General features: G+C 39.7%; 1 protein-coding gene across 14 annotated transcripts in view; it reads left to right on the forward strand.

The window, feature by feature from the left end:
* Positions 1-26,120, forward strand: part of lrch1 (leucine-rich repeats and calponin homology (CH) domain containing 1) — a 123,278-nt gene that overhangs the window by 50,293 nt on the left and 46,865 nt on the right. For all 14 annotated transcript variants that reach the window (XM_078939573.1, XM_078939577.1, XM_011489507.4 and 11 more), the window contains exons 2-7: positions 4,058-4,202; positions 9,027-9,153; positions 11,457-11,562; positions 15,293-15,429; positions 15,924-16,054; positions 25,770-25,857. In XM_078939573.1, coding sequence (XP_078795699.1) covers positions 4,058-4,202; positions 9,027-9,153; positions 11,457-11,562; positions 15,293-15,429; positions 15,924-16,054; positions 25,770-25,857 — 734 coding nt within the window. The remainder of the gene's footprint in view (positions 1-4,057; positions 4,203-9,026; positions 9,154-11,456; positions 11,563-15,292; positions 15,430-15,923; positions 16,055-25,769; positions 25,858-26,120) is intronic.

Raw genomic sequence — 26,120 nt, forward strand, 5'->3', positions numbered from 1 at the left:
TGTTTTTACTTAGATTAGTACTTTTTGCACGTAAAATTGAAATCTGTTGTTCTTTTTCATTTGCAATCAGTTTTTCTGTTTAGATGAGCAGTAGGAGGAGCACAGGAGGGTTGATGCTCTATTAACTGCAGCAGTTTCATAAACTCCTTCATCATGCAGTGAAATGACAGCATCAGGAAGGCCTCCACTCACCACTCTGCTATTTATCCCTGCAACGATCGGCTGCTGCAGGTTGAAACAAGTGAGCTGAAGGGAATGTGGCCTCCTCCTGTTACACGTCTGAAACGTGCCAGAGGTTCAAAATCCTGAGATGAAGTAATCCTCAGGAACTGTGTGAAAGGGTATCAGGATGCATTTTGATCCTTGTTTATACATCAGATATTCTGCTTTAATGTGTTACAAGCAAAGCCTGACACCTGAGTTGTATGTGGTTACAGGTAAAGCAGGCTGGGTTTAGAACAACTCAGACTAATTTCCATCACAAGACTGCTTTTTGCTGCAACAGCTTTGCTATGCAGCAAGTTAACAAGGAAAACCGCAGACTAACAGATGAAGCACATATGACATTTATTATTCTTCTCTCTGTGACGTTTAAGTAAACTAGGGGTTTGGTACTGTTTCAAACTTAGGATTTTTTTTTAAAAATGGGTGAGCGGTTTGTCCAAAAGAACACAGTTAGTTGGGACAGAATCTTTATCCATAATTGGATCATATTTTTTCTTTTGCAGTTTAGAATAATAGCTTGACTTTTATGTATTTGCAGAATGACATCATCTAAAAAATACATTTCTTTTTTAAATATTGGCAAACCAAACTCAAGAGCTGTTTTAAATTACTTAGTATATGTCTAATTAATACATTTGACTCTGTACTAAACTACATCATAAGTGTGAAGTAGTAATATAAACAGCTTAATATTTGGTTTGAACATTTGAGATAAATGAAATGTGTCTCCTTTTGATCTATTTTCTAAGTGTTGCCAGTGGTTTATATAGCCAAAATTCAAAAGTATGTGTTGTTCTCTCACCTCCGAGTTGTTGGCAGGACCAATGGTGTGGAGCAAGCCTGACTCCGCTTACCATCATCCATTAGTTTACATGCTCTCCCGCTACCTTACAGCCCTCAAGCTAACATTAGTGGTGCAACAAAAATGGCGAGCAATATTGGAGGTATCCAGCCGTTGAGCTCTGATCCAGATTCCAGCTCAGACGAGGAAAACAAAATGCCACAAGAACATGTTAAAGACACCAATTCTCATCAGAGTGGGTCTGTAACATTCTTTTTTTTTTCAAATAGTTGGTTGTTAAAAATCAGTTATATTTTTTCTGTTTGATGATCATCCTCTTAACATCTATGTCATAATTTGAGTTTTGCCTTTGTAGAGCTGTTTGCCATTTATCACATTTAGCTTCACTTGTTGTTTTATGGCACACCAGCTGCTGATTCCACCAGTTTGGTTTTCTTCATTAGCAGAGCCAGAGGGATTCATTATCCTAACCATTGTTCTCTCAGTTAAACGGGGTTTCTTTTTTTTTTTGTCTTAAAGAGTAAAAGACCTGAAGCCGTTGTCATCGGTTGTCACCTCAAAAGGCATTTTGGCCAAATGTTTAGCTGGAAGCAGAAAGTTCAGGGAGTGTTAGATGGATGGGGCCCTAATTTGGTCCTAAAGGCTCATTAGTGTCGCTGTACTGTTACAACATCTCAAAGTTTCCTTTGAAAGCAAAGAATGTTTTATGTCACACACACAAACCCACACACACACTAATAATAACAGTCATGCTGCTGTTTGCTCACAGAATGGCTGTTTTTAAATAGCACTTCCTCCCACCGCTGTGACCCATGATGCAGTGCTGCCATTGCCATTGATGCTTAGCTGCAGCTGTGATTTCCACTGAGAACGGCCCTGCTGCACTGCTGTGGCTCGTTCATCCAGATGACTGATGGCCCATAAAACAATGAACAAGATGACAGAGATTTCTTCTGAACTCTGGCTCTGTAGCCGCTGATGCAGAAGTGCAACAAACCTTCTCCATTAATACTGCCTCTAAAGGAAACACACTCCTTCCCCCCTCTCTCCTTAAAGAAAATAAAGTTTGTTTTCATGGGTTCTGCCTCCTCCGAACAATGTGCAATAATGAGCCCTACATTTCTTGGCCTTATTTAGCGATGCAGGATGTGATGTCATCAAGCCTGGCCTTCAGCAGCTGACATGTTCTCATAGATTCCTCCCTAAATCTGACTGTAGCTTTTTAAACCTGTCTGTGTGGCGTCTCAGCACCACATAGAGGCCTTTATTCACAACCAAAACCAACTTTCTCCACCTGTCTGCTGAAGAAGCAAATCATCTATATTTCAGTAGCTGACAACAACTCATACTGACTTTTAGTCTGTCCAAAAGGTTTCCATAGAATGAGCATCAATTAAAGGCAGGTGTAAAGTATCCTCTGAAGAGTTTGTCATTTCAAAGTGGACTTCTAAACTGATAAATCTATAAGATAGAATATATTATGTTAGTTGAAAAGATTCTGTTAAATCTTGCAACAATGGGGCTTAAGTATTCTAAATCACGTCATTTTATCTTTAGTGCTCATTGACTGTAAATGAGAACTGGACTGAGTGACCCCTCCACCCTCGCATTCCAAACAGGAAGTATCCACTGTCTCCATAAGGTCAAAATATCAAAGAAATCTGTAGACTAACAAACAACTGTTACTCAGTATATTTGGTCAGAATAACTTTTCTTGATCTGATACCTTTTTTACCACATTAAAAGTATGTGTTCTCACATCTAACATTCTAAGTGTTTGATTGATAGATTATCCCGAGCCTGCTTTTTAGTACTAGGGGGGTGGCTTTCCAACAAGCTCACTCCTGATTGGTGGTTGCCGTAGAAATGTCGACACAGTCTGATTCAGAGCAATCTATGAGTTAGTGGTGACGTCTGACTTCGACACCTGTATCACAAAAAAAAAATTACAACCGAATTGACTATTTCATTGGAGCTAAGCTCTACAGTTGAAAAATTCAACGGCAGCGCTTAGCAACCCTTTAGAAAATACCCACCATAAGGCTCAGATCATTTGGGAAGGGATGTTGGCTAGAAATTGGTGTCTGTCCCTATACCCCCGCACGATCGGGAAGCATCAGCAGAATTATATTTATTAACTGCCGCCTCCCGATTTTTCAGAAAATTGTTGGCGTGGCCATGAATGCAGACGGCAGTCCGGTGGCAGTCAGTCAGGAGGGGATGACGTCATTGCACAATCGCACAGCAGCTCTGACTGGAAGATGTGTAAATGTCTCCAGACAATGGTCATCCATATCAAGTTCCACTGGCCGCTGGCCGCCCAGTAGCCAGGGGTAATGTTTACTGCGAGATCGGGACCTGCTCGTACATACTCAACTCCTTACAGAGGTCCTCATTGCTCTCAGGGAGCTTGTAGGTATGCAAAGACACCCGCAAATTAGAGGGAACATTCCTACTATCAGACTGCCGCTGTGCTACCTCCAAATGTAACAGGGCGGTGGCTGACTGATGTGAAAAAATCGCCCGTGGTGTTGAATTTTAACTTTTTCTTAAAACCTTGGCGGCCGCTGTGCGGTGTTTGAAAATGCGACCGCTGCTGCCCATTGCAAGTGCCACCATGCAGCCACTGCAGGCCCACCTGCCGAATTTGCTAAAAAAAAAAAAGGCATTTAGGTCGCCGTGTGGTGGCATTTTGGCATATGTGACCGTAGCTTTAGTCTAGCAGAGCATGTTGTTAAATTACACCAAACAGAAGACTCCAACCTGGCTAAAAGATCAGGTTCTGCAGCCGCAGAAAGAGATGGACAGAGATTTTGAATAACTGTGCTACTTCTTTTTGTTGTTGAGGTAAACCACGAATGGTTTGTCCCAAAGAATGCCTTTTTGCCTTAATGCCTTAATGCTCTGAAGGCTCTTAAAGTCCAGCAGCAGTCTATGCCTTGTGTCCTCTCTCCACATTCTTTAAGGTGAATAAGAATCTAATCAGATCTTAAATTGTACATTCTGAATCCTCCTTTGTTCTATTCACAGACCTTTCAAAGAACCGACTGGCGGACGTTCCCTCAGAGGTTTGCCACCTGGTTGCCTTAGAGACACTAAACTTATATCACAACTGCATTCGGACCATCCCAGACAGCATCATCAGCCTGCAGTCCCTCACGTCGTTAAACCTCAGGTAAAGGCTCTTCTACTGGTTCTGCACAGCGTGAGCCTGAAGGGAACTCTTTGTTCTTCACTTTGATTGCTTTTCTGTTGTGTGAGTTTGAAGGGTTGATGACGCTGCAGTCTGAGTGTGCTGAAATACACAAGTATTGCTGCTTCTGCCTTTGGATTTTAGGAAACTTTTCCAGCTTAAAGCAGATTCTGGACATCCAGTCAGCTCTTCTAGTCTTTAATCATTCACGTAAACACCTTGGTATGTTTTTAAATAGGTAGAACATCTTAATTGTTTTTTTATTGAACCTTTGTCTTTGTGTATGGTACTTTTTTATGTTATTTTCAGTTTTCTGGAAATAAGGTTTGATGGAAAACATCAGGTCGTTTTAAAGGACAGATAATCTGCATTACATTTATCCAATGAATCTGCAATGGTTCCGTTTGAGAAAAACTCACATGATAATGCAACTTCCTTATGAAATTGACACATTGAAAGCATGGAAAATATTTATCAGCCACAAATTACCGTGTTGGTGAAATGAACAAGACATAAATGTTGGGTCATTCTGATGATATTGAAAATATACCAAGTACAACCTAAAATTCCGAAAGATTAAAATGTTTTCTTTGAATAGTAGTAGTAGTAGAAGTAAAACTACGGTAATAGGTTTTTCCACACAAGTTATGATTCTATTTAACTGCCAAAAGACCCACTCCAATGAAAATAGTCTTCTTTGTGTTTTTAACATGGTCTGGTGGCATTTTTTATTTCAAAATTGAGGTTAAAACTATTTTTCTGAATATTTCTTTATTTAAAACATTGTGAACTAGGAGCAGACGTAAAAATGCATTCGGAAAAGGTGACGCAGGTGCTACACTTGGTGGACCACAGGCTGCATTCCGATGCATCCTATTGCAGATAAAAGGTCCATATATGTCTTTGTTTTCTTTGTCCGAGCCAGTGGGGGATCAGGTAAACAAAGGGTTGATGGTAATGAGCACAGACTTATTCTGCGGCAACAATCCTGCCCACAGTTTAGAGGCGAATTCTGCTAAATTCCTGCCACACGGCTGAAACAATGTCCCAGAAAATGACACAGGTTATTTTTGAATTTGGAAAATGGCGTTATCATAATTAAAAGACCACTGAGAACGCTTTGACAATAGATCAAAAAGTGATCCGAGTGGGTCTTTAAAGTGAAACGCAATACTTTGTTTCTTTTAAAAGCTCATTGTAAATTGGAAATATGCATCAATTCTTAAACTTTTGACCCAGGAGCAACAAAAAAATAAGTCATTCTGTTAACTGTTTTTTATGATATTGGTGGCATTGAACCACAAAAAACTTTCATTACCTATTTTGTTTTTTTTCTTCCTTTATGTCCAAAGTTTCATTTTCTCTGTACCTTCTCCCTTTATTCCGACCCCTGTTTGAACCTTCTCCTTTCCATCAGGCCCAGAGCCCATCATAAAAAACTAATGAAAACAATTTTACAACAATAAAGTTTGGTTTCAAACACAAAAGGGGTTTATGCAAATAAACTACTGGTTTTCTCCAGAAGTGTATTTGTGTTCTCATGTTTGATGTTTGCGTTGATGCTGGACAGGACAAAAAAGAGGTAGAATAAAAAGTAAAAATAAAATTTGTGCGGAGGCTCTTTGATATAAAGAGTGCATTAAAATTGGTTGAGTGTATAAAAAGAAAATGAATCACTTTAAAAATGTTATGTTCCTCGACGTCGAACTGTCAGTTCTTCAGAAATGTCATCAACCACATTCCAGAACATCATCAAACATTTGAATAAATTAGAATAAAATAGAATAGAATAGGTCTTAATAATCCCTAAGGAAATTTAAAAATGGCCATCTGCTCACACTCATAAAACACATACACACACATTACAAACAATAAAAATTGTAAAAAAAAATAGCAATAGATTAAAAAGATTAATAGATTAAAAAAAAATGATTAAAAATTTAAAAATCATTGGGTAAAATAAATAAATAAATAAACCTCTGTGCGTAAGGGACAATGTTGAAGTTCTTAATTAGATACCAGTGGTCTTTCGACCCTCATCAACAGTATTTGTGTCAGTGGTATTGATAATAAACCCAAGAAAGCCTCCAGAAACTTCTGTCAGTAAACACAGTTAAGTTTTAGCGTCTGAAGACATTAACCTAAGAAAGAAACTGGAGCCATCATAAGGACAGTGTTCTCTGGATGAAGTCACATTGAAATGGTTTTCATTTTATTCCAATCAAAGAAAAGGTTCTGCCTTTTCAAGACTTCTGGTTAAATAGAAGCGCAAAGAAGCCTCAATGAACTTTTAAGGTCAGCATTAACTTATCTAGAATAAAAGGAACTATTTCCACTCAAACGTCCTGTCAGAGCTGCATCTGTAGCTGTTGTAGCGGTTATAATGACAATAAATTAAAAGATGTAATTTTCTTTTAATAGGGAAATGTTGCCTGGGTGACTGCTGGTCCTTTTTTTCCCCTTTTTTTGTTAATTATTTTTAAGACCGCCACTCTTCGCCCCAGAGGAGATTGAAGAGGTTAACTGTCTCCAGGGGGTTGGGTGCTGAAATACTCCAGCTATGCTGAAGGGTGAAATCTTAAACTTGCTAAATGTCATTACACTCAGTGAACTTTTAAATCTGAAACCATGAAACCATGCTCTCATACGCACACACGCACGCTCTCTCTCTCTCTCTCACACACACACACACACACACTTGACGGTGACTTGAACTCACTGTGGTGAAGTTTAAAGGGGACAGTACTCCTTAAAAAACCTAAAATATAATCAAAGTCAAAATAAAAAATGTAAAGTCTTTTTTGGGAAATTATACAGGAGCAGAACAAGTTAAATACTAGTCGGTTTAACAACAATGATAACATTGACTGTGTACTAGGAGTGTAACGATACGCTGAAATCTCAATTGGGTTCGGTTCAGAATTTCATAGGGCTCGGTTTGGTACTGCTGTTTAACTAATCTGCCTGATATGAGCTGCTATTTCATGAACTATTAATTTATTTTTATTTATTGTATGTTTTTGAAACCTGAATTTCTCCCTTGGGAAATTAATAAAATGTTTTATCTATCTATCTCTCTCTTATCTCTCTCTCTCTCTCTCTCTCTCTCTCTCTCTCTCTCTCTCTATATATATATATATATATTTCTCTCTATATATATATTTCTCTCTATATATATATTTCTCTATCTATGTCTCTATATCTCTGTTTATTTTCAGTAGTTTTTCGGAACAAAAACCGAGGCAGAAAAAAATTACTTACAAAATGCATTTATAGGTTTTACATAACAAAAAAAATTGACCAAATGTAGGTGATCTGTCTCATTTTTTTTCCTTCTTGTTGGGAGATGTTTTTTTTCCATTAAATTGTGTCTAGGTATTGTTGCCAAAATTTGATCTAATGTAAGTTTTTTTTTCCCTAGTAAAAACAAACAAACAATTAAAGCGGTATTTTGATCCATTCATGCATCTCTGAGGATTTCTGAAGGAAACTGCTCTCTGAGCACCAGCCCCTCCCAATCCATGCAAATGAGTGGGTCCTCCCATTGTGATGTCACAAAGTGGAGAACAGCCACTTCCAAGAAGAGTCTGCGCTGTCAGCACCGCCCCCAGGCTAACATATACACCTACTTTCTCTGCGGGGCTAGCGGTGTTCAGCAAAAACACTTTCCTTTTAAATACACAATATACACATCAATCTTTGCAAAAGTTCGGATGTTAAGACAACTAGTATGCCAAAGGTAATATATTATCATATTCATGGATATAGTTTACAAGTATTGTGGTGTAACCTTCGCCCCAGCAAGAGGACATTTACAAAAAGCAGCACCAGAGCTTGTTACTTCAGTTTGAAGGATTTATAAAAATCAGAAATGACTAAATGTCAACTAGATACTGAAAAGGGTTGAATATTTAGAGCTGTAAACTCTGGATGAATAGAGGGGCTATGGGAAGCCTTGTAGATCTTATGACATGAACTCAACCAGACTAAGGTTTTCATGCAAATCCTTCAAATAGGTTTGTGATCCAACTAAAGAATAACAGTTAAGCAAATGTTCAGATATCTCAGAGGAACTGCAGTGTTTTAGGAGAAAAAAAACATCTTTCAGTTTTCATCTTTCTTCTCTCATTGTCAGAAACTCACCTCACAGCCTCTCACTTTTTAACAGAACTATGGTCTCATTACTGCCACCTTGTGGCTACAGCCTCTTTACAAATTTATATAAAATGGGATGGATGGGAAATGCATTTATAGTTCTAATTAGTTAAACAGGCCTGCAGGTCTGGAGTGAAAACTGAATGCAGTTCAGTCAGTCCCTCATCCATCTGTGTCCCTTCAAAGTGTGGTTTCCAGCAAAACATGAAAGTAAACGCACAAATAAGGGTTCTACACAAAATAACAGGCGTAGGTGATGGGTGGTGCTGTGTGTGGCCTGTTTCTTCCTGTGGGGCTCTGTGTCTCCTGAATGATGCACAGTGACCAGCTCTGAGTGTGAAAGCTCATCATCCAGTCCTGACATGTAAACACTCTTCAGCTGATTGAATATTTATGCTCCACTGGAGGCTTGTGTGGTGAAATATTCATTCGTTTTCTGCCTTTTTAGGCTTGTTTTGCTAAACGTTAGGTTGTTTTTCACTTTTTCTGTACTTTCGTGGCATAATCCTGTCTTTTCAGGAAATGTCCTTTGAAATGACGTTTGTATTTATGTTGTGTTTCCAGTCCTGAGTTGTTGCTCTTATTTTACTCCTGTAAGAGTAAATCTTTTCTGACAGTAACACTGAGTAATCCATTGTGTTTGTGTTGCAGCCGGAATCAGCTGAGCTCCCTGCCGGCCTGTCTGTGTGGGTTACCCTTGAGAGTCCTCAATGCCAGCAACAACAAGCTGGTCAGCCTGCCGGAGACCATCGGGCAGCTGCAGAGCCTCATGGAGCTGGTGAGGCCGTTTCCACAGAGCAGACTCGCTCTGTCATGTTGCACCCATTATTCTGCCTTTGAGGAGCTAATTTATGTTAAACCAGGGGTCCGCAACCTTCAACACATAAAGAGCCATTCGGGTTGATTTTTTTACTGACCACAAAATCAGTAGAAGCCACAAAGTCTCACTTCACCCTTAAAAACTGATTTGTAATTATGTTACTGTTACTCTTGGGGTAAATATTTTTTAATATACGCATAAAGAGAATATTTTTGTTCAAAATATTAAATATTTTATAACTTGAGTGGGGTTCACAAGACTTCCTTTCAAAATAAAAGAGCACATAAGATCATTTCAAAGCAGCACATTTAGTTGTAGTTTAGTTAAGTGTTAGCAGTTTATATTACATTTTGTTAGTACATCTCAGCCAGAAATGTGTCAATCTAACAAACTAAAAGTAAAGGACCTATATCATGCTTTTCTTAAGCCTTTCAGAGTGAACTACATCCATCTATATAATAGTCTTTGAGGCTCCGCCTTACGCTTTTTGTGGGTGCTGCCCATTTCATGACGTCCTCCTAGAGCCGCCTCAGCCGCGTCTCTGTGTTTTGCCCACGAAAAGCATCCAAACTTTTGCAAAGATGGATGTGCACATTGTGGAGCCTTACAAAAGTATTTAGCCGAACACCGCTAGCTCCACAGAGGGAAGTGGGTGTTTGTCTTAGCCTTGGGGCGGAGCTAGTAGCACAGACTCTTCCTGGAAGGGGCTGTTCTCACTCGTCTTCATCACAATGTGAGAACCCGCTTGTTTTCGTGGGTTGGGAGGGGCTGGTGCTATGAGAGCAGGTTTTTAGAGGAATACTCAGAAATGCATGAATGGATCAAAATACCGCTTTGGGGTTGTTTTTTGTGAGGAATGAACATTATGATACACTCCAACTTCTAAAAAGTAGATTTTTCCATGAAATAGACCCTTTAAATCAGAGCTGATTAAGTGAACCTTAGCATATCTTTTGGACCATGTGGTGATCTTAAAATCCTTGAGTTTTACCTCCAGTTGACTTTCTGTGGTAAGCAGCACTAAAATATCTGTCAGAATGTTTTAGCTTTGGTGAACCCAACTGCTTGATGGATTATTGGAGTATTATGGGTAATGTAGTCAGGAGTCTGGTGGAGTGATATGTACTCTGCTTCAACTGTGTATGAATGGGTTGAATAAAGTTTCACTTGTTTGTAGGCCTGCACAATATACCGCAAATTTATCGTTATCGCAATATCCAGCTCTGCAATATGCATATTGCAAAAGACGGCGAATATCGCAATAAATCGCAAACCCAAAATGTGTTAAAACAATCTTCTAGCAGCTTGAAGCATTTAACGAATCAAATAAATCCCTTTATGCTTTGACCAATCAGATGGACGCCTTCCCATTGTTGACCAATCAGATGGAGGCCTATTATGTGAACCCTGGTCCTGAAGAGCCTCAACCCTGCCTGTTTTCCAGCTCTCCTTAACCAGCTTGCTGTTGATTGGCTGACTCAAGTGATTTCACATCCTGATTGACTGAACACACCTGATTTTGGTTATCATTATCGAGCAGTCTAGGGAGAATTGGAAAACAGACAGGGTTGAGGCTCTTGAGGACCAGGGTTAGCCACCCTGACGTTTGTCCCCCATGTTGATGAGGGTCATTTGGAGTATAATTTTTAAACTGTTCCAATGAAATGGGAATGATGTTTTTGTTTATTTTTCTATTTGTTTATTTACCGCAAATTTATCGTTATCGCAATATTGATCACTAATATCGCATATCGCAAGTTTTCCTCATATCGTGCAGCCCTACTTGTTTGACTGTTTTATCTTGGTTGATGTGACGTGTAGTCTAAAAACATCTGTTACTTTATAAACTTAAAAACATTTTATTTTTCTTTAACCGGAGGGCCACAAAGGAGGGGTTAAAGAGCCACATGTGGCTCTGGAGCCTCAGGTTGCAGACCCCTGTTTAACATAATACCATTTTATATTAAAGAGAGGCTAAGTATTCTGTCTGATTTGACCATTTTTCAAATACAACTTAAAGTCTTATGACAACTTGAACTTGAACGTGTAAAACATTGTTTTTTATTGCTAAATTTAATCCAGAATAACAAAAGAAAAGGGAATGGAATGTTTTGGTCAAGAAAGAAATGATTAACAAAAACTGGATTGAACAAAAAGGCTAAAGGACTGCTATTGGTCATCCTCTGGTAATGTGAAAGCTGTCAGTCCAAAGTGATGCTGATGAAATGTGAAGTTACCAGCTGCTGTTGTCCTCTGTGCAGGACATCAGTTGCAATGAGATCACAGCTCTTCCTCGCCACATCGGCAGACTCAAAGCTTTGCGAGAGCTGAATGTCCGCAGGAATCTTCTCTGTGTTCTGCCAGAAGGTGAGTTCCACTGGGGGCGGGTCAACCTTTGTCTACATTTCTGAACAGCTCAAACTCATCACAACAAATAGTAGAATTCTGTGGAATTTGATTGAAAGCATTGGTTTAGGTCTTTGTCGGCAACATTAAAACCTTAAGGTTCTGGTGTCCCCATAAAGTGTGCTGAGGGTCTAAATGAGATCATCAGGTAATGTTTTAAAAATGGAATGAAATTCTTTGAGGCTCTTAGATCCAAAAGAAGTGAAGATAAAGATGAGTATTTTCAGTCTGAGGCTTCGACAGATTTGCTGCAACACAGAGTTTGTAGGACAAGGGTGAGCAGTTTAACACATACTGTCTCAATGTTGTGAAAAATCAATGTTTGTATATTAAAATATGTTGCGTGTTTTATGCAGCCAGCATCACACCAACAGAAGACAATTCGGCCATTTTCCCCTCAGACTGTGAAGAAGTGGAACCACGACCTCACTCCCCCTTTTTAAGCTTTAACGTCTGCATTTTTCCACAAGACTAAATTTAGACACGATCTGGGAAGTGGAGAGTCATGCTTGATGTCTGCTGGGATAAGACTGAGTAGTACTGAGCCTGCAGGGACTGATCATTCCAAAAGTTGAAACCACAGAGTAGATATTGTGATTGCAATCTCTTATCGTCCATTTTTTAATTTACTCCTGCATTGTCCCCCACTTAATGTAAAAGGTCCCATAAATCATTGAGGAGAAATGTTGTTTTGTCCTCAGTAGAAGGTGTTTTTTTAGTAGCTAAACTGGACAGCAGAGCTCCCACATGAGAAGAATGACAGGATTTTACAAACACAAACTATGATTGGTCTTTCCTCTATATTACAGCCTTGCGTTCGAAAGGCCAACAACTTAACTTTGAGTCATGATTCCAGAATGTTTTTAGTGATGGACATTCACTTCATAGAGATTTTAACTCAATTTAAGTTGGAGAAGAAATAACTTTAAAAGAAGATGCTTTCTTTCTGCCTCGTCAAAAGATTGCTTAGAAAACAGTAATATTAAAAAGATTACAAATCATCAGACTGGACCATTTAGACCATTGAGTAGGGATGTGACATTTCATTTTAACGATTCGATTCATGTCATAATGTGTGGTTGTTAATTCGAATCAATATTTGGGTTCACTTTGGAATGGATCCAGGACATCTTTAGCCAAAACTTCAACTAGTGTGACTCAGAGAGAAATACATGAATACTGAAGAGTGCAGGTGAAGTTTTCCAGATTCCTTGTTTTTCTTGCAAGATAATTAAGTGCAAATGAAATATATGTACAAACAGGTAAACAAGAATGAATGTCAAATCCATTCACGTTTTAGTTTCCTAAAGTTCAACCCACTGTTGTTTTTCCACATAAACATAATCCTAAGGGAACATTCTTAGAACATTCTAGCACATGGTATGGTAGAGTTTATTTGCCAAATTCCAAGTGTTTCCACATGTTTGACCGGAATAATGAACGAATCCGTTTTTTCTTCATCACGTGTGTGTTGTCCGCTGTGATGCACTTGGTCATTTTAGTAAAACAAACCAAGTCTTAATCCAAATTGCATTTTCCAATATGGATTGTAATAAATTTATTTCAATGTGAAATTATTTGTTCGATGATTTGGGTGGATTCAGTTTGATCTAGTTGAATCATAGGAATATAAATCGATTAATTGATTCATTTTCACACCCCTACTTTTGAGGATTTGGCTTTGTGTTTTAGTTTAGTACAAAAATGTTCCTTTATTAAAAGTCAGATTTTTTTAATATGATATAATATGGCTGGTGAATGCAGTCAAAATAACACATGACGATCTTTTTCTGCAGAATTATGATTTGTTATTTGAAACGTGTTTTTGTTTATTTCACATTATCTTGGGTTAAAAATGTTTCAATTGTTTACTGTTCATTTAAAACACAAAAGAGGAAAAACCTCATTTCCAAATATCATCGATTGTTTTTCATTAGCGTATTATTTATTTAGAGAAAAAACATGTAAATACTTTTAGTTTTCCACTAAATCTAATTTCTCCATGACATATCTACAAAAATCCAGCTCTCAGCCCTTTGTCTTCAGACACTTATGAGTGACAAGGTGAGGTTGGTTCTGATCAGATTCTGTTGTCATTTGTTCAAAGTAGCACTTATTTTTAAAGGAATGCTGTTAGCCGTTGAAGCAGATGATAAAACGCATCAAAGTGTTTTTGATGAATTCATACAAAGACATTATCTTGATTTTTGTTCCAGAGAATAAGATATATGACAATTCAAATGGCTTAACTTTGTTTTGATGTGTTTCACTGCAAAGACAAAACCTAAAAATGTCATATATTCTAAATTTCTGATCAAATGATCTTATTGCGCTTCATATAAAACACAGCATTTGACTACGATTTTCCTGTAATTACCAAAGAAATTTGCCCATAAAAAAAAAATCTTGCATCACTGAAACATGTTGTCTTTGAACACGTCATCGTGTCTGAGTGAAACGCTGTCAGTTACATCTCAGTGCCTTATATCAAGTCTGATCATTTAATATTAAGGGAAATTCAGAAGATATATTGAGTAGAATTTAAATGTTTTTGAGTGTAGAATTGCTTAAAATCTTCAGGAGCCAAAAGCTTTGGGGCAGAACAGAATGGTGGTCGCTCTGATAGACTTCACTTTTAGCCTTTTGCCGTTTTCTTCTGAAACAGTTTGGTTGGCGAGCAGTCCTGTGAAGTGGGAGTCCCATTTAGAAAATCCTAAGAGTTGGAGTTGCATAACAGTGAGGAGTATATCACTGTGTGTTTTTCTGACCTTTAGAACAGCGATGCCCTCACTGACATTTCTACGATGCAGTTTTACTATTTTTATCCAACAAGATGACAAATCATTTCTACTTCCTCTCTCTGGGAGGTTTTAGGTTAACAGATGGTGCAGAAATTCAACAATACCCATCTAGAAGAAGCCATTGCAGGTGTCACTTCCTGAAACTTCAGCTTTCATCTTAAGAACCCAACTTCATTTAAAAACGGTCAACTGTCAATACCTCTCTTTAAAGCTAAAGATCAGACACTCACAGTTCGAAGGCCCTCAGCCAACCAGGTTTATTGGATTTGGGGTATTGGAGGCATTTGGCCTCAAACGACTACGAACAATTGCTTCTTTGTTCTGATTGGTGGGAAACATGGTGGTGGTTTTTAGCTGAGCGAGACTCTTGTTAACTAAATTAAAAAAACCTGTAGGGTTTATGGCTTATTTTGTTTTTACTCTTCTAAGGAAAAAGATTTTAAAATAAAAAGAGAAAAGTTTTGTTTCAATGTCACAAAATCCAAGCTCTAAAACCACTATTAATAGCATCTAGTTTTAGTACTGTGTGTGTTTTGCTATTAAAGCTGCATCCAAGTAAAACATTTCAATAAATGCAGCTTTTATTGTGCTGCAGTCTTTCTCATGAGCTTCCCGTCAAAAGGTTCTAACTATGAAATTATTTTTTATGACATTAAGAGATCTTTAAAAATCCGATCTCATCAGTTTTTCTTCAAAAATGTGAAGAACAGTACTTTCTGCCAGAAGGACCAGATTGAGCAAATACAGTTTTAGCTTCAGTCATGAGATTCTATCATCTCAAAGGTCTGGGGAAAAAGCGAACCGTTCACCTTCCTGATTTTTTTACACGTCCTCTGTTGGTCCAATCTTGATTTTTTTTTCCAATGTAACCACTTTGTGTTTACCTGCAGACCTGGCCGACCTTCCTCTAGTGAAGTTTGATGTCTCCTGCAATAAAGTGTCTACCATCCCGGTGTGCTACAGAAACATGAAGCAGCTCCAGTCACTCCAGTTAGAGAACAACCCACTGCAGAGCCCACCTGCACAGGTACGCCCGCCGATCTGCACCACGGTGATCTACAAAGCTGAGGCTTCAGTTGTACTGCAAGTCTCTCAATGAAGTTTGAATGTTTGTCAGTTTTTTTAACAAAAACTTACATTTTTTAATTTCTTGTTTTATTCAAATACTTTTCCAATTGTTTTCCTTTGTTTCAACATCAATTTCTGTGATATTACTCTTGAAAAAACAGCTTATTCTGCTTTTTGAAACCCAAAGTATGGTGATCAATGATCCAGAAAGCTCAATGAAAAGTTATTTGAGTGAATGGCAGGAGCTAAAGGGACAGATGGAGATCAGGTTCAAGCCTCGATTGGGCATTTGTGTTTCATTTCTCCCTTGATCCACATTAATATAATATCACAACACCTGTGTTAAAAAAACAAAAGTGTTAAAGGGTTAGAAGAGTCAATTAAGGAAGAAATAGAGTCCAAGCATGACAAACAAAAACAACTTGATGTCTCCTCCAACTCTTTTTCCCCCAGATCTGCATAAAAGGCAAAGTTCACATATTCAAATATCTGAGCATCGAAGCGTGTCGCAGCGAGAAGATGCCTGATTCTCTATACCTGCCCGTCATGGAGCGACTCACCCTATCACGACCCACTACTGGCAGGTTGGTCACCATGGCAACCTCAGCACTGCATTGCTTCGTTGAAATATGTTCTGTGTTTTTGCTAAAGGTTGTGTCCGAATTCCTTCACTTCTCAATACTTAGTGCACTTTACAGTACATTCGACATTTTATCAGGTTGTCTGAATGTACAATTCCAAAATCCAGTGCCCTAAAAATTCCTCAGAAGTCTCTACAAAAAGCAGTGTGCATCAATGCTCACCTGATTGGTGAATATAGACCACAATACATTGCGTTTGAACGACTTTTAATGTCAAACAAATAAATCTGAATTTCTCACCATTTAATACCATTCAAGATTTTATCATCAGAAAATAGTGGATTCATAATTTAGTCTTTGTAAAATGTTCATATTAATTAGGTTTTTATTGATGATGATGTCATACTTGGTGTTCAAAAAAAGGTTTTGAGCATGGATTACTTTTAAAATCTAGGGTACTGGATAGTCCAGTCCAGCACTGTATAGTTTTCTAGTAGTTAAGGAGTAGTGAGGGAATTCGGACACAAAGTCTTTGACTTGGTCCAGGTTAAGTGAATTCTCTTCTACTTCCTTTCATCAATTCGACTATTGAAAGGATATAAAGGTTCATTCCAAAAGTTATTGGTTGGAACCATTTAAAGTTGCACACATATCCTGTGAGAAATAAAACTGTCAATTAGGGGTGTGACGATCACCGCATCACCGCACGTTTTTTTGCTGTTGAAAGTTTTTTATTTTTTGAAAGTTCTGCATATGGTGCGTGATTGGAACTATAATCAACACATTTAACACATTCATCTTTGCTGATAATTTACCTTTTCTGCTAGTCCTGTCTTCAGACATCAGAGGTTTCTGGGGGAATCCTTTCATTACTGTTCTCCTTCAATCCCTCCGCCGCACCTCTCACACCCTCTACGCTGCACACGCTCCCTCTACCTACACACACGCATGCGGTTTCAGCAGCACATACACATCCTCATTCTACAATAGAAGTTTCCATCTCGCGAGGAAATACGACAAATTTACTGCGTTCTAATGATTAATTTTCATTGTATTAATTTCCATTACAAGCTGCGTGCGTTCTTGAGTGCGCGACACGGCCGCCCGCTGGAGGATTTTGTGTTCGGGAGGGGTTAACAATTTTTCTCCTTCACTCTGTAACACCAAACATGAACGTGCACTGTTAGATTTCGATGAATATGATATAATATAATATATGTTTTGTTTGGGAACTATTTTGTGCAGCGCAACGTTACATGTCCGTATAAAAAAAAAGGAGCCTCCTGCCCCTTGTTCTTCATGGGTGTCAGGCTTCATGGCTACTGGAAAGGTGACAAAAGTGTCTGCAGTCTCGTTTATTACTCGGCAATATATAATATTCTGAGAAGATGTCTGTACCAGAGAGCACAGGTGAAGGCTCGCGCGCAGCTAGAGAGCGGTCCGGTGCAGAAGAATCAACATGCACCCCCAACACACTTGTGTGCGCTCCTTCCTCCTACACACGCAGCGCACTGACACACATACACAGACATTCTACAACACCTATATAGTTAGTTCATTAGTAAGATAGGTAGTAGTTAGTTGTTACTGTTATTTGTTAATAAATAATACAGCGTTGTAATTGTATTCATTTGTGACAAGGCAGCTGGTGGATTTTTTGTTTGGTGGGCGGGCTGCGGTTAACCGCGACACCGCGCCTCCTGCTGGTTCATCACCGCAATGATCAAAAATACCACGCCGTCGCAGCTCTATTGTCAATATAGATTTCAGATTTCTAACCTTTTGAACTGAAAAAAAAAGTTGTTTTTTTTTTTTTTTTACACACATGAATACATAAGAAACTAATGATCATTTGGAAGATTTCTGGGGAAAATTTTTGAATATTGAAAAAGAAAAGAACACCCATTTCTATTCATGTAAATTCCAACCCATCTACCAGAATCACACTGCAACAGTTTAGAACTTGACCTTTATTAGGTTTTCTCAGTATTGTATTCTGGGAGAGCGGAGCGGCTGGGAATAGTGAACAGTGGTCTAACTTGGCTTGAAGCTAAATTGCCCATTAGTCAGCTGAAAGTACCCCCCCCCCCCATATGTGACTTGTCTGCTGGCACACAGCCTGGCGCAGAGAGATGATTCAATACTGTTTCTGATGACAAACAAATAAACGAGGAAACAACTCTTCAGCTTTCACATGAGTGAAGGGTGACGAGTAAAGATGTACAGAATGTGGAGAAGAGGAGCACTTTCTAAAAATTAGAAGTGAAAACCAGAGTGGTACTTAACCTTACAGGAACCACAACAGCCAGCAAATGAGAGAGGAGAAAGAACAGTAAGAAATACTGAAAAAATGTTTTTTCTGTATAATTATTTGTTCGTTGGACAAAGAAAAGACAATGAAAAGAGCTACATGTCTGATTGTGTCAGCAGTACATGACATCTGGTTACATATGTGAAAGAATTTTAAACAACTACAGCAGTCCACCAAAAGAAGTGGTGGAATAAGAAAGTACTAATAAGTGAAACAAAGAAGGATACTTTTTTTAAATGTGTAAGGCAGAAATCAGAAAAGATTAAATACATAGAGAATAGTGATGGAGACTCTGAAGCCCTGCTTACAGCTAGAGAGGTGGAGGTTTGCTCTGGAAAGAAGAGGCATGAAGGTCAGTCGTAGTAAGACAGAATACATGTGTCTGAACGAGAGGGATCAAGGTAGAAGCGTTAGGTTACAGGGGGCTGAGGTGAAGAAGGTGCAGGAGTTTAAGTACTTGGGGTCAGTAGCGGTTCTAGGCACGGGCCGTCCGGGCGGTGGCCTGGGGCGGAAAACTGAAGGGGGGCGGCACCGGCGGCTCAGCCCTTGTAAAATATTATATGCACCACTATTGGTTTACTTTTGTCACAGTTTGTGAGTTTGTAACAGCCTGAACCTGGCCGCGCCGCCGCCCTCGCCCCGCAGCTGTGCGCTCTCCTGTCTTTGAGAAGTAGACACAAATGTGTGTGAAGAAGAAGGGAGGGGGCGAGGGGGGAGCACGGAGCGCCACCGCGTTTGCGCATGCGCAAAACCTGGCGGGCTCATCTTTCAGGGGAGGCGACGGTCGCGGGCTTGATGAAAAAAATAAAAGTAAAAACTGCGACTGCGCCGTCATGTAGCGAATCAGCGCCCCTGGCTGTAGCTGCACGCGCTCCTGCTGGAAATGTATGAAGAAAGGGGGGGGGGGGTGCGGGGAATCAGTTCAATTGTGGGACGCTTCCAAATTAAGTGGCTAGGTGGGGACAAGGGCGGGGGTTTGAATCTACTTCATAAAACCTCTTTATAAGTCAGTCATAAGGTGACATTCTATAACCTACATTCTTCTTTTTTGGGTTAATTTTGTGTTAAATGCCCAAATGAAAAAATGGCAACACAAAACAATGCTGTCACTAAGGTGACAGTTGGTTCAGTCGACAGACTTGATGTCTTCTTCGTGACGTGAGGACATTTATGCCAAACAAACGCCAAAAACATCTAAAATATGGAGAAAAAAAGGTCAAAGCCATCTGGTGCCCAATTTAGAAAGAAAAGAAGAAGAGGAGAAAAGAGATAAAGAAAACGGTAAGTCCTCACAGCTTGATGCATGTCTTTTCTAAATTCTAATGCTACCTGCCCTACAACAACGTTGCCGATGAAAACTTTATTTTGGTCGATGACCAACACTGAAGTAGGCTCAAATGTTGCAAATAGCGTCATTTTTTATTTATTTTTTAGATTTTATTCTTAAAAATTTGCTCTGCCTTAACTTGTAACATTAGTTATGATTCATGTGTCTGTCTGCTCTGCTGTGACACAAAGGTTTTGTTGGGTTTTGCTGTTGTATACTAGCTCATAATGTTAAAAAAGCTGTGATGGTTACACAGCATGCTGCTGCTGCCATAAGATGCTAATGGGGCAAATAATTTGAGATTGGTCTTAAATTTAATAATCGTTTGTGACAGCCTAAACGTTTTCACAATGTTTTTTTGACATTTAACTGGGGATTTAGAGGTTAATTTTGAGCCTGCATATGAAGTTTATTTTTTATTTGTTTTACAAATGTGGGGTTATATTTTTAGCCAATAGAATTTCCATTAATCTGTAGGTAGTTTTAAAAATGAATATTTACCATTTACTGCAAATCTATGGGGACAAAACATAATTCAACAGGTCATAACTAAAAATGTTCCAATCAAAGGATTGAAGACGGAAAACATGAGCTAATTTTTCTTCTCTGAAGTAGAGATCGATATAGAACATGAAAATTTAAATTTCCAATTCATAAATGTTTTTAAAATATTTATTTTATGTTATTTATTTAATATTGATTTAATATTTCTTAGCTAACTGTATTTTTGCATTGCTTATGGTCTTTTATTTTTTGTGTTCTGATAACTATTATAATGCTGTTCAGAATTCTGACATCTTTTGTATCCACTTCTTAATTTCAATGAGAATAAAACATGTCAGTTGACAAAGACAAACAAAGTTCTGTTGTGACTATGGGGGGGGGGGGGGGGGGGGCGCCTGGGGAGGGTCTCGCCCGGGGAGTAATTCAGGGTAGAACCGCCACTGCTTGGGGTCAACAGTTCAGTGTGATGGGGAGTGTGGAAAAGAGGTGAAGAGGCGAGTGCAGGCAGGTTGGAGCGGGTGGAGGAAAGTGTCAGGAGTGTTGTGTGACAGAAGAGTGCCAGCAAGACTCAAAGGAAAGGTGTACAAGACAGTGGTGAGACCAGCTCTGCTCTATGGGTTAGAGACGGTAGCAGTGAGACAGAGACAAGAGGCTGAGATGGAGGTAGCGGAGATGAAGATGTTGAGGTTCTCCTTAGGAGTGACCAGGTTAGACAGGATAAGGAACGAGTACATCAGAGGGACGGCTCATGTTGCCTGTGTTGGCGACAAAGTCAGAGAAGCCAGACTGAGATGGTTTGGACATGTTCAGAGGAGGGATAGTGGATATATTGGTAGAAGGATGTTGGAGATGGAGCTGCCTGGCAGGAGGGCAAGAGGACGGCCAAAGAGGAGATATATGGATGTCTTAACAGAGGACATGAAGTTGGCTAATGTTAGGGTAGAAGATGTCCATGATAGAGTGAGGTGGAAAAGGATGATTCGCTGTGGCGACCCCTGATGGGAAAAGCCGAAAGAGAAAGAAGACTCTGAAGCCCTGCTTACTCCTCCTGCTCATCTGAAACTGAGTCTTGTTTCAGAAACTCCTGAACTCTTCGACAGCTCGTGGCTGACAAAAGTGCTGCTATTCCTGGAGAGAAAAAGCACTTAAGCTCTGCTCCACCAACACATCCTTTAAAAGCTGTCCTTCCATTATCCTGCTTTTCTTTGTCTTTCTTAATCCAGGCTAGAAAAAGCCATCAAAGCTCGGTATTCACTGTCAGGACTGTCAGCGAAAATGAGGAACAAATAAAGCGGCGCTGATCTCATATGTACATTGCAGAGAAGTCCGGCATTGTTGCACTGCTTGGAAAAGAAATAAAAGTAATCCATGAAATCATCTTTTTGATTTATCCGCTATCTGTTATAAAATAGAAATCGTGTAAACAGCTTTTTAAAATTCGTCTATACTTTCTTTCATTTTTACCAAGTTTCCTTTCTTCACTTCTTTTTTGTCTTATACTACATGCACAACAGATAAATTAGAAAATGTGCATGAATTAGCACATTTGGAATTATATACATAACAAAAAAGTGTGAAACAACTGAAAATATGTCATATAGGTTCTTCATAGTAGCCACCTTTTGCTTTGATTACTGCTTTGCACACTCTTGGCATTCTCTTGATGAGCTTCAAGAGGTAGTCACCTGAAATGTTTTTCACTCCACAGGTGTGCCCTGTCAGGTTTAATAAGTGTGATTTCTTGCATTATAAATGGGGTTGGGACCATCAGTTGTGTTGTGCAGACGTTAGGTGGATACACAGCTGATAGCCCTTCTGAATAGACTGTTAGAATTGACCAAGAAGGAGAGTGATGGGGTGCTGGGCAAGATGACCTGGCCTGCACAGTCACCGGACCTGAACCCAATCGAGATGGTTTGGGGTGTGCTGGACCGCAGAGTGAAGGCAAAAGGGCCAAGTTTTAAGCATCTCTGGGAACTCCTTGAAGACTGTTGGAAGACCATTTCAGGTGACTACCTCTTGAAGCTCATCAAGAGAATGCCGATAGTGTGCAAAGCAGTGATCAAAGCAAAAGGTGGCTACTTTGAAGAACCTAGAATATGACATGTTTTCAGTTGTTTCACACTTTTTTGTTATGTATATAATTCCAATTCCATTTGTGTTAATTCATAGTTATGATGCCTTCAGTTTGAATCTACAATTTTCATAGTCATGAAAATAAAGAAAACTCTTTGAATGAGAAGGTGTGGCCAAACTTTTGGTCTGTACTGTATCAGGATAGAGCTGTGAAAGCAAAAGCCTGGAGGAAGATTCACCAGATTTGCATCGCTTTGACATTTCTCACCAAGCCTCTTCCAACTGCAGACGTATGAACATCTGGTAGTGACATAAATATCTAGTAGTGACATAAATATCTGGTAGTGACAGTCTAGTGTGAACACCGTATGCTAAAAGCGCGTTCAAAGACCCACGTTCAGTGCGTTCTTGAATAGATGCCTGGTGTGTACGTAGCTCTAGAGAAACTTCTGATCTTCATTTTTGTCATAACAATTGTCATTGTAATGTAGCAAGGAGAAATGTTGAAGGAGTTTGGGACTGATGTGGCCGCAGTGGTTTTTGCAGCTGGCACTGCGGTGAATCTGTGAGTTTATTTTGAAAGGCAGCAGAGTATGGTTTTCATGAATCATTACACACTGATTGGTTTGCTTTCAGCTCACTTTTTTCTGTTTATGAACACTGTAATGTGGGTCTTGAAGTTAAGTCAGTAACTGGACTTAAAAATCTTCTCCTTTCTGGCGAAACGTTCAAAGGAAGAAGATTTTAATTCCAGTTGCTATGACTCAGCTTCAAGACAATGCCATCTAAATGAATGAGAACCTTCACCAACACTGGTGTACTGTAGGGGATTCAGCCTGGAGCCAAAAAACATTAAGCATCCAAAAGGATTTTGGACACAATCAATCAGGTTACTCTTACAGTGTTCCTCCAAAAACAAAAACAAAAAACAGAGGACGTGGAGATGGGGCCAGAAGCATTGGGGTATCCGTGGACCTCCATGAGAGCGTCAGACAGCGTGTTATTTTGTTTTTTTCCACACACGCCTGTGTTCCTTTAGTTTGAGGTAAACGTGCCTCTAGGGTCCTGCTTTGCAGAGCAGTTAAGGAACCTGTGATACAGTGTGTATGCAAAGCAGCCGTCTCAGTAAGCAAGTCTTTAAAGAGCAGACTGCTGCTCCCTCCATGAGGCAGAAACCAGTTTATGCTATTTTTAAAACTCCATTAACTTGTAAAGTGAACCAGATGAGCACGGGGCTCAGTTCTCTGTCAAGCTGCATCAAAGAAGACGTCCTGCCAAAATAAAACAAACACAGGCAGTGCTCTGATGTCAGTGCATTAACCGTCAAGTAATATATTCTGGTTGGAGATGTGTACAGCGTGAAGAGGGGGTCAGTTTTGGGACTCAAAAATCTGGTCTGATTAGAGTTGGAGTGGATCATAGCTGTGATTATGGCACACAGAGACATGGCTAAAAACAGCAGAAAAACACAAAGAGTTTAAATCAGTGGTGCTCAAATTTCAGGCTTCGAGGGCTGGTGTCCAACAAGTTTTCCAACCAGCCTGCCATTGAAACTCCCTATTGGCTTAACACACCTGGTCCAGGTAATCAACAGGAGATAAGGCAGGGTTTCTAGAATACTAGTTGGAGGCCGACCCTGAAAGCCCACATATGGGCACCCCTGGTTTAAAAACAGACCCACTCCAATGAAAATGGTGTTTTGGGTGTTTTTAAACATGTTCTTTTGCCACTTTTTTTTTATGACGGAGGACATATATAAAGAAAATGAATTAAGCTTTAAATTGCATTTCTTAGTATTTCTTCAAATTGTTGTGAATCAGGAGTTGACGGAAAAAGCGGGAAAGCGTGTAGCAGTGACGTAGATGTTACAGTCGGCGGGTCACACCTGAGTCCTACCTGCTCCTCTCTATTCTGATGTATCTACTTGCAGACAAATAGATCCATGTATGTCTTTGTTTTCCCAGTCTGAGCTGGAATCTGACTTTAAACTGTATGGCTGAATAGGTCCAATATTACTTGCCATTTTCGTTGCACCAGTAACGATAGGTTGGGGTTTCAAGGGGCTGTAAGCTAGCTGAAGAGCGTGTAAACAGAGAGCTCTCTTTAACGGGAAAGGGGAACTGGGTTGCTCTGTGCCTACAGTCCCACCCACAATCAATGGAAATTTTCTAATGAACTCCTGCTGTTCTGCAGGAACTATGTCTTGGAAAACAACACAGGTTTGTTAATTTTGTCTAAAAACTTGAAACACTTTTACAACAGACCTATTAATGACCGAACCATCTCCCCTCTGACATCCTTCCTACAGTTTTGAAGATTTAGAAGACTTGAAATGTAGGAAACCCTAATGAGGGAAAGCCTGTAATTCCTTTTTAGTAAAGCAATACATTTAACTACCTCAGATTATCACACTACCACCTCCATGTGGAAAAAAAATATTAAGACTTCAAAACCTGAATGATTTACAGTATAGCTGGGGCAAATGGCCCTGTTACTTCTAATGAACAATTTGTAATCTTCACCCTGATATGGAGAATATATACAAATATCATAAAATATTTTAAATATTTGGGGTTCTACAGTTGATGACCCGACCCTGCAGGTTTTTCATCCACTCGTCAGATTTCATTATACCCTTGTCTGTTGTGGCTTAATTGACCAGTCTCAGAGCTGAAAGCATCTTCCAGCCTTTGACCAAAAAACAAACCTCCACGTAAGGGAGAAAGGTTGGGTGAACAATGCTCAATAAAGGGCCTTTACATCTGAATTAAGACCCACATGTACAGCTAGTCCACAGATGCGCTTGAGCGTTCTGAATGGAGGAATGGCGTGGTGGGTGTGGCTGACGTTGGGGGCAGCAGTGGCTCAGGTTGTTGAACAGGTCGGTCAGAAGGGTCGGCGGTTTGATCCCGGCTCCCCCCTAGCCAACTGTTGTTTTGTCCTTGGGAAAGACTCTTCACCCTCCCTGCCTCAAGTGTGACTCCACTGGTGTGTGAATTCGTATAAATGTGATGGTTAGAGGGGCCGTAGGCAGCCCAGCGTCTGTCAGTCTGCCCCAGGGCAGCTGTGGCTACATCTGTAGCTTACCATCACCAAGTATGAAGGAATAATAGATGCACATTGTGTTTGCTTTGAGCATCTAGAAAAGTGCAGAAAAATCCAATCCATTCATATTATTATTACTACCGGCACAATTATCTTCAGAGGTAAATTTGAGGCCAGTGTGATCCAGTATTTTCTTCATCTTCTGTCAGATCTATGTGAAAGTGGCAAAGTAAAACAAGTCAGAGCTCCAGTAGTTCTGGTGAAGACATCTGTGGGCTTCAGCTTCTGATCTGAGCAGACAGCTGTTTCCAGCGGGATGTGTGAGTGCAACCTGAAAGTTTGTAGAGAAAGCCAAAGGGGCGGAGCCAGACTCTTCCTCAATCTCACACACACACCCACACACCTCCTTTTGCTGTGAGTGTATTAGATGTGTAACCTGTGAAATGTGTTGGCAGTGTGGAGGACATGGAGCAGCAGAAGAAGCAGGACTGTGACTCGGGCGTCGGGAGTGACAACGGAGACAAGAGGCTGTCTGCTACTGAGGTACTGAGTGTGAGTCTGTGTGTGTGGTCTGGATAACACAATGTGTGTCTGTGTCACATGTTTAATGTTCGTCTTTGGTTTGGAAAAAAAAAAACTTGATATGAAGTCACCATTCAGACAAACGTGTCTTCTTCTTGTTTTCTCATCTCTGTTCCATAAAGCATGAAGCACGCCATTTCTGCACACGCTCAGTGTAAAAGCTTAGCAGTGCCTCTCTACAATATGTAGGACAGTGGCACAATGTCTCCATATTGTTTTTTGTC

Source organism: Oryzias latipes, chromosome 21 (assembly GCF_053564925.1).
Source record: "Oryzias latipes strain Hd-rR chromosome 21, Olatipes_Hd-rR_3.1".
Lineage (NCBI taxonomy): Eukaryota > Metazoa > Chordata > Actinopteri > Beloniformes > Adrianichthyidae > Oryzias > Oryzias latipes.